The 8,753-nt window shown below is 37.2% G+C and overlaps 2 protein-coding genes across 2 annotated transcripts; both read right to left on the bottom strand.

Moving 5' to 3' along the window:
* Positions 1 to 695: 695 nt before the first annotated feature.
* LOC111084446 lies at positions 696 to 2,493 on the bottom strand. Its single transcript, XM_022381155.1, has one exon. The coding sequence runs from the start codon at positions 2,137 to 2,139 to the stop codon at positions 1,165 to 1,167; it is 975 nt and encodes a 324-aa protein (XP_022236863.1). The 5' UTR covers positions 2,140 to 2,493; the 3' UTR covers positions 696 to 1,164.
* Positions 2,494 to 2,508: 15 nt separating this feature from the next.
* Positions 2,509 to 7,939, bottom strand: LOC111084447. The gene is made up of 2 exons (XM_022381156.1): positions 7,842 to 7,939; positions 2,509 to 5,190 (listed from the first exon to the last, which is right to left on the bottom strand). Exon 2 carries the CDS (start codon positions 5,077 to 5,079, stop codon positions 2,509 to 2,511), a length of 2,571 nt encoding a protein of 856 aa, XP_022236864.1. The 5' UTR covers positions 5,080 to 5,190; positions 7,842 to 7,939.
* Positions 7,940 to 8,753: the final 814 nt, after the last annotated feature.

Raw genomic sequence — 8,753 nt, forward strand, 5'->3', positions numbered from 1 at the left:
GGCAATGAGCTCATCATCCTCCATTTATAGAACCATTAAATCAATAATAGTTTTATATGTAATTGAATCTAGACATTGTTGACAGGTTGAGGCAATGAGCTCATCATTCTCCATTTATAGAACCACTAATCTTAGTAACTATGTATGTATAAAGACAAACTAGTGATACAGTAGGTTTTAAATTATTTAGAGATTTACACATAAAACGTGAGGAAATGTAAAAAAAGTATGATTAAATATAGAACTAATGAATTAGTTTTATATCAACTGTATTAAATCTAGCCATGATTACTTGTCGAGACATGTATATCGATCTCATCATGTTCGCCTGTCATGATGGCCTAGCAATGCGCCCTCTGATTCCACTTCATTGTGTCTGGTGACATCATCTTCTCTAACCCTTTCCACACCATTGCCTGAGGTGGACATGCATGTGGCGCCCTCTAGCTACGTATCGCGGGGTGGGGAATAACTACTTATAAACAAGTGTTACTTTTGTAGATTTTTTTTACTATACTATCAGCCAATCAGACTGATGTATCTCTTGCAGTTTCATTATGTTGTATTAACCAATCAGTATTAACCTTGTTTCTGACAGATGGACATATTTTGCGAGTAGGTTTTTAAATAGTGTGTACACTTTCAGATATTAATGGTGCAATTTGTCAAACAAGCGTTTAAAACTGGGAGCATGTGATTCATATTTTATTCATTAAGTGTGATTACATTTGCGCATGTCTGTTATTTGTACAGATTAGATCCCACATGACAGCTTATATCACGTCCATGACAACGTTCTAGTGTTACTACAGGCAGGTGAAATAGAGAAACATTTTTTTTGTCAATTAATGTGGAGTTGACAAATTAATAACATCTAAAACTCATTTCGACATAAAGATAAGTGTTACAATATGTTCATCACGTGGCCTGAGTTTACTGAGGTCCTCTCCTGCTGTTTCTCTAAGTTTTGAACGACAGTTGGAGCTTAATAGTAAACTCAGACCACAAGTGATACGGTATGTTCATCACGTGGCCTGAGTTTACTGAGGTCCTCTCCTGCTGTTTCTCTAGGTTTTGAACGACAGTTGGAGCTTAATAGTAGACTCAGACCACAGGATTTCCCAGATGCAACAGAACTCTTTATACTTTTAAGGGTTTTAATAATCAGGAGACATAAAGGCTTTGTTCATTTTCCTCTAGATACTGGAATTTTCGATAATCTTTTTCCTTCTGATCATGAGATTCTTCGATGCGGGATGTTTGTTTTAGAACGAATAATTGGTCGTTAATTGACAAATTTGGATCTGGTTCACAAGATGCCTCTCCTAGAGGTTCACACGTGAGTGTTCTGTGGTTAAAGATGGTGTCATTGCCACACCAGAACTTCAGGTCGATTGTTATTCCTTCATTGGCAGGAGCACAGAGGTGAAAGAGCCGACATCCTGTGTCATAGTCAGCATAGTAGCCACCGGGAGGTTTGTCATCACACGTGAAGGAAGTTATTGGCTTGGTTTGGTCACTTCTTTCAGGTATGACATCTCTTCTACTACGTTTTTCATATTTATAAGGCTTCCTTTCTACAGGTTTACCTCCAAGAAGGTAGTGTCGAACCTTATCATACGTGAAATGTTTGTTTACCTTTAAGCACTCAAAAGTTTCTTTATACTGGCAAGTTCCAGTTTTCTGATTGAAAGCAGTTCCATTAGCACAGAAGAGTCTGTAATCTAGTAATTTGCCTTTCCCAAGAGGAATACAGACATGAAACATTTCACAGTCTGTTTCTATATCACCATAGATAGAACCTGCAACTTTGTCAGCACAGTGAAAACTAGTTCTGTGCGGAATTCTCCAAGTCTCAACTTCTGATGGAAGGAGCGGTTTAGAAATATCAACAGATCGTTTGATCTTTCGCATTCTTCTCCTTCTTTTACGAAGTCGTCTTGCACCTCGTGGTCTGTTCACTTGGTCAACATTGGCTCTAGATCTTTTCACACTCTCTGGAACTGTGTCGTCTGCCAAGTCATCACCACCTGTACTTTTAGATATGTCAATACGAGATGTCTCTATGCGGTCAGAAACAGAGGAACGAAGTAGCTGAGTGTTAGGAATAGGATGAAAATGATCCCTATGTTGGGGCATAGGTGATGGGAAACCAGATAAACCATCGTTTTGTGTTTCTGAAAAATCTTTTCTATTAGTATGTACTTCGTCCTCAACATTTTTATCTTCTTTATTGGGGACTACATCAACATTTCTATCAGGTGACTGATAAGAAAACAATGAAGATTCTTCAACAAACCGACTATCATCAACACTTTTATCTTCTTTATTGGGGACCACATCAACATTTCTATCAGGTGACTGATAAGGGAATAATGAAGATTCTTCAACAAACCGATTATCATCAACACTTTTATCTTCTTTATTGGGGACCACATCAACATTTCTATCAGGAGACTGATAAGAAAACAATGAAGATTCTTCAACAAACCGATTTTCCCTTATCAGTCACCTGATAGAAATGTTGATGTGGTCCCCAATAAAGAAGATAAAAGTGTTGATGATTGATGAAGCTTCTTCATCAAACCGACTATCATCAACACTTTTATCTTCTTTATTGGGGACTACATCAACATTTCTATCAGGTGACTGATAGGGAAGTAGTGATGCTTCTTCATCAAACTGACTATCTTCAACACTTTTATCTTCTTTATTGGGGACCACATCAACATTTCTATCAGGTGACTGATAAGCGAATAATGGAAGTTTCCCATCAAACTGATTATCTTCAACATATTTATATTCTAAATTTGTGGTCGGAGTAGTTTTTTGTTTTGGAGGTGTTTCATTATTGGTTCTGTTATGTTCTGAAGATTGAAAACTAGAAGTTTTTGGTTCTCCTGAATATGAATCCTGTGAATAAGACTGTAATTCGTCTGACTGATCATGTTTTTTACCTAAAATAGTAGTGCTATTCTTCTCAAGGTTATCATTACTAACCAACTCTACATTAGTTTTGGTTGATGACTGTCGGTGGGGATTTTGGTAACGATCAGCAAAGGGATCACTTGGGAGCTTCGGATTAAGATTTGTTTCACCCACAAAAGTATTTTGAAATGATTGGGTTCGCTCATTTCCCACTTGATCTTTTTGATGAACTTTCTGCAAAGCAGCATTTTGACGTTGTGAAAATGATAATCTGGAAAATTGAGATGAAGATGCTGCAGCCGGAATAGCAGAACCTTGAGCATCATCTACGGGTTTCTTTAAGGAAGAATCGTGTAGATTATATAAACTTCTTGAATTTTGCAAATTTGTTCTACTGCCAACAGGTGGAGTAAAATTATTTACTTGTTCTTCTGTCAATCTAAAAATTTCACTGCCACTTTTAGGTATTGAATCACCTACTGATATCTGCTGTGTTCCCTCCGGTGTACTTAGTTGCTGTCGCCTGCGGAAACCCTTCCTTCTCCTTAGTGGACGACCTCTGCGACCTTGCCGACGTCTTAAACCACGACGACGATCCTTATTAGGAAGACGTCTGATGTCTTGTTGTTCTACAGGTTTGTGTGAAAGCATTTCTGGGCCATCAGCTAGTAGCGGTGGTGGAGCTGTGCCTCTTTCGTACTGTTGCACTCTAAATCGTTTTCTTCTCGGTTCTTGGGAAGATGGAATACTTGATTCGTGTTCGGACTTGCTTTGATCCCTGGAGTGATCTGACCTAATTGGGCTCGAGTTATCTTGTGAATAAGAGTCGAGGGTATCGCCTTGTCCTGCAATCCAGCGAGGGCTAGATGGCCTTTCCGTTTTTCCAGTTGCATCCAAAATGATGGGTCGGGGTAGTGTTTCTACAACAGAAGAATTGTTTTGTTTCTGTACTTTATCTACTGACAGAAAAGGTGACTTTGCATCATCATCATTAAACGAATTTATCAAAGATTGACTATCTTTTGTATTTATGTCCTTATTAAACCCTTTGTTTAAATCTGCATCTTCTTCAGGAAGTAGTTTTGGCCGACTTATTGATTGGTATAAAAATGGATTCACTGATGTTTGGTGGTAATTTATAGGAGAGTTTGAATTAGTTTCTTCCAAATTCAACTTTAGCTCAGGATTTAGCGTTTGTTGACCTGTTGCCTCGACGATAGAATGATCTAATGACAATGGACTCTTAGAGTAAGAATCAATTTTTTGCAAACCTGAATTTTCTTTCTTCAATTGTACATTAAACTGGGTGAGTGGTTGTGATTCAGTTGTTGCTTCAACTGGAATTTCTGGGGTACGACTGCTGTCTGGAAGAGTTATTTTTTGGATGTTTGGAGAGTCTCTGTATAAATGTGTGTTCCCGGGTTGCGAGATATCCTTTAGAAGTTCGGGCTGTTCTTTATCATTTTTCTGTAGAGTATGTAGTGGTTCTGGCTTATTTGGAGATTGATAACCAAATGGGTTCACAAGCGGCTGGGTTTCTTCAGTAATTGTGGTATTAGGATTGGTTCCAACGGTGGAATCAGGTGGCTTGGACGTACTTGTTCTTATCGCATGAGCAAAGGAAGTTTCTGAGTGATTTTCAGGAATTGAATCAAGTTCATTTACGGATGTCGAGGGTGGAATGGTTCTTCTGCGTGAACCAATAACCTGTACAGTGTCTGCTTGTGAGAATCGTCTAGGACCTGACTGGTTTCTTCTTCTGGCTTGACCTGGTCTCCGTCGCAATTTTCTTCGACGTAGAGGCCTTACTCTGGGTGGTCTTTCTATTACAAAGGATTCTCTCTGTTCTTCTGGAATTTGCGAATCACCTCCAAAGTCGTTGATGCCACCCCTGTTAGATAATCTAGAAACCTTAGATGATTGAGGAAATGTTTTCATGAACTGAATGTGGTCAGAGAGGTCACCGTAATCGTCTCGCTTTCTGTAGAAATCTCCATGCAGACTCTCGTAATAGTTGGTTGCTAGGTTACAATGTACTTGATCAGCTGGTCCACACACACGAGAGGCTTGGCTGAAAATAGTTCCGTTTGGACAGACAAAACTTGTTGGCTTCAATTGACCACCAATGTCCAGCAAACAAACATGGTACATCTGACAGCGTGCTTCCAGGTCAGCATAATATTCACCCAGTTTCTTGTGAGCACAGCTAAAGTTAGTCTCGTGGTCTCTGATGCTCCTGCTTTCACGATGATGGTATACTTTCTGAAAGAAAACAAAACTAGTGAACAATAAAAGTTGATTTCCTGAGTATCATGAAGGGCGTGGAAGAGAAAAAGTTTCATTTGGGTTGTATCAGAACAAAACTACATTGGACTATATGTTCTGTCCACCGCGAGGAATCGAACCCCAAATTTTAACGATGTAAGTTTGTAGCTACCGCTGTTCCACCGAGGGAAGGAAGATAAAAGTAATTATAAGTTAAATTACACACAAACGTTCTAACTCGAGCTCTTCCCAGAGTGTATTTGGAATGACACAAAAACGACAATATCAGGAATATATTATTACTATTTAACAAAAGGGGAGGAAGCACACAAGTAACTTTCTCAACACTGTTCGAAATCAGTAATATTTATGTCTCAAGAATTCTAAGTGTGCTTCCCCCTCTTGTAAATAATTAGTTAAACAATAGCTTCAAAAATATTATTCACAACGTTTTTTCATATTCCTTTAGCCTTATTGTCGTGGGATCCGAAATTCATCTGCTCAACTGTGGACATTCTTCCCGAAATCAATGTGTCCAACTAAATGTTAGTTTAGCTATCCTCGAACTTTCTTATTCTGTAATTCAAGATTATACCTTACTATTAAACCTATTAAATAAATATTAAATCTAATCAAGTTTATTACCAATCCTTGTTTAAATACGGAATTCATAAGATTAAAGAAGAGCTCTAATGGAACCAAAATTACTAATTAATTTTTATTCTCCATCAGCTGTACAAGCAACGTACACTCAAATCTAAGAAAAACCTAGTAAACATGGCCAGCTGGTTAGGGCGTTCACTAACACCAAACTATCAACGTCCTCCTTGAAAGTATTTTTATTAACATGGCCAGGTGGTTAGGGCGTTCACTAACACCAAACTATCAACGTCCTCCGTCCTCCTTGAAAGTATTTTTATTAACATGGCCAGGTGGTTAGGGCGTTCACTAACACCAAACTATCCGTTCTCCTTGAAAGTATTTTTATTAACATGGTCAGGTGGTTAGGGCGTTCACTAACACCAAACTATCAACGTCCTCCTTGAAAATATTTTTATTAACATGGCCAGGTGGTTAGGGCGTTCACTAAGACCAAACTATCCGTTCTCCTTGAAATTATTTTTATTAACATGGCCAGGTGGTTAGGGCGTTCACTAACACCAAACTATCCGTTCTCCTTGAAAGTATTTTTTATCAACATGGCCAGCTGGTTAGGGCGTTCACTAACACCAAACTATCAACGTCCTCCTTGAAAGTATTTTTATTAACGTGGTTAGGGCGTTCACTAACACCAAACTTCATCTAAATATCGTAGAATAACAATGAGAACAAGGATTGATTCCAGACGTAACCAGGCGGAGGAGAAAATAAATCCCTGTAGACACAACAGATACCTTAGCCACTTTTGTTAATTTCACATGGCGGTCAAGAGAGGATTGGCCAATCTCATTAGTACTACACAAAATGAATAGAAAGATAAGTTCGATATGGAGTCGCTTTCATTGACAAAGTTAACATGCTATTTAAAGGAATCCATGAGTGAAAGCAAAGGAGAATAGTTATAATATATCAACCACCTTACATCCAGTACCGAAGAGGTCTTTTGTTCATTACCAGGACTCATCAGACATGGTGTAAAAGAAAACATGAATTTTCGTGTATAACAACAGTCAATGTGTGAAGTAGATTAAGTATGTGAATTGTAATTTATTTAGGTGATTTTCAAATTAGATTTTTAGATAACAATTAATAACGCAACTTCTATTACAAGATGTAAACTTGTTAGTCTTCTGGTTGTAACATTCCCCTTTCATTGTCATTGAGGATCTGATTCTTGACATAAAATATGAATAAACATCAGTTAAACATTTACATATAGCATTAAATACTTCCTCAGTTTTTGGTAGTTTTGCTCACCACATCCAGTTTTCACAGTAAAAACATTTTAACTGTACTTTCTTGAATTACGTTGTTTGTTTGTAAACAACAAAAAGACATGCGAAATATTGAACAAAATTGATTTCTAACTGTAGAAAATGTAATACTTCACATGAATGTCTCTGAGTTGTAATATATAACTCCAACCACCTACTTTGGCCATACTATACTCCCATTCTCTGGTCCAGTTTACTGGAGATATTCCAAAATAGCGATATCCTGAACAATTCACCTTAGGCCCCATCTGTGTGTAAGTTTAATTTAATTGCCTAAGATCGAATCAACGTTAGAAACGCTGTTCACCTGAGAAACATCCTCTGCTTCTTGTTCTACCATTTTATTACGGTTTCACTGACGGAACGCACAACGAAGAAAATGGACGTCACTACAAATAAAGAAATTCATGGTACCGGTTTATACGTATTGTAGATTCTTATTCAAATAGCACAACTTCTTACAGTTGTGTTTCTGTACTAATACTATGTCACAGAACGTGACAATATTCCAGTTTAAATACGTAACTGGTTTCTGCTAAGCCTAGTTTTCAGCTCTAACTCTAAACACCTACCTGAAAGTGTCAGCGACAATCATAAGCAGTTATAATTGACAAAACAAACATCTAGTTAACCTATATATAGTTATCTTTCTTTTTTTATGATAATTCTGATGAAATCTTTCAGACAGGATGTGCATAAGATTACGTTACCTACCTCTAATCCAATGGCTAACGTCTGGTGTCCTTCTAAACAGGAAACTGCTTGCCACGTAGTGACCAAACCTGTCAATTAAATCAACAAATTGATCAACCTGAAACTTTAAAGAATTGTGTACATGAGTTTACATTTGAAACTTTAACCAGCATTTAAAGCGTTCTTTTAGCTCTCTAAAAGAAAGGGTAGCTGCAAATAAAAAAACAGGTTGGCTCACAAAGAGTATAAAAGACATAATTAAAGAAAAGCATCATAAATTTGTGAAATATAAATTAATTGGTATGACAGGAAATTTAAAAGATTATAGAAGATCAATAAAGTTGGTGAAACAGTAAATTAGGACATCAAAAATGATGTATGAGAAAAGGTTGGTTGAAAATGTAAACATTAACAGTAAGGATTACTTTAAATACATTAAGGGTAAACAAAATGTTAGGATGGAGGTAGGACCCTTGTGAAATGGTAAAGGAAAGCTCGTATCTGATGATTATGAGATGGCTGGGTTATTAAATTTTGCTTTTATTTTTATTTTTACTAACGAATATTTCAGCAGTATTCCACATCTTGAACAGTGGATAAATGGAAACAAGATCAAACAAGATGACTGCATTAATTGTGAGCTGGTTAAAAGAAAAGTGGGAAGTTTAAAGAACGATAAGTCTCCTTGGCCAGATAATATTTCCCCAAAGGTTTTGAAGGAGGTTAAAGATTGAATATGTGAGCCACTTGCTACTAATTTTTGAATAGTGGGCAGGTACCAGAGGATTGGAAGTTAGCTAATGTAACTCCTCTTATCAAGAAAGGTGATAAAAATTGTCTCAGTAATTATAGACCCATTAGTCTTACATCAGTTGTGGGAAAATTTTGGAAAGTCTGTTAAAAGATGCTTTGCAAAGTCATTTAACAAAGTTT

Source organism: Limulus polyphemus, unplaced genomic scaffold (assembly GCF_000517525.1).
Source record: "Limulus polyphemus unplaced genomic scaffold, Limulus_polyphemus-2.1.2 Scaffold76810, whole genome shotgun sequence".
Classification (NCBI taxonomy): Eukaryota; Metazoa; Arthropoda; class Merostomata; order Xiphosura; family Limulidae; genus Limulus; species Limulus polyphemus.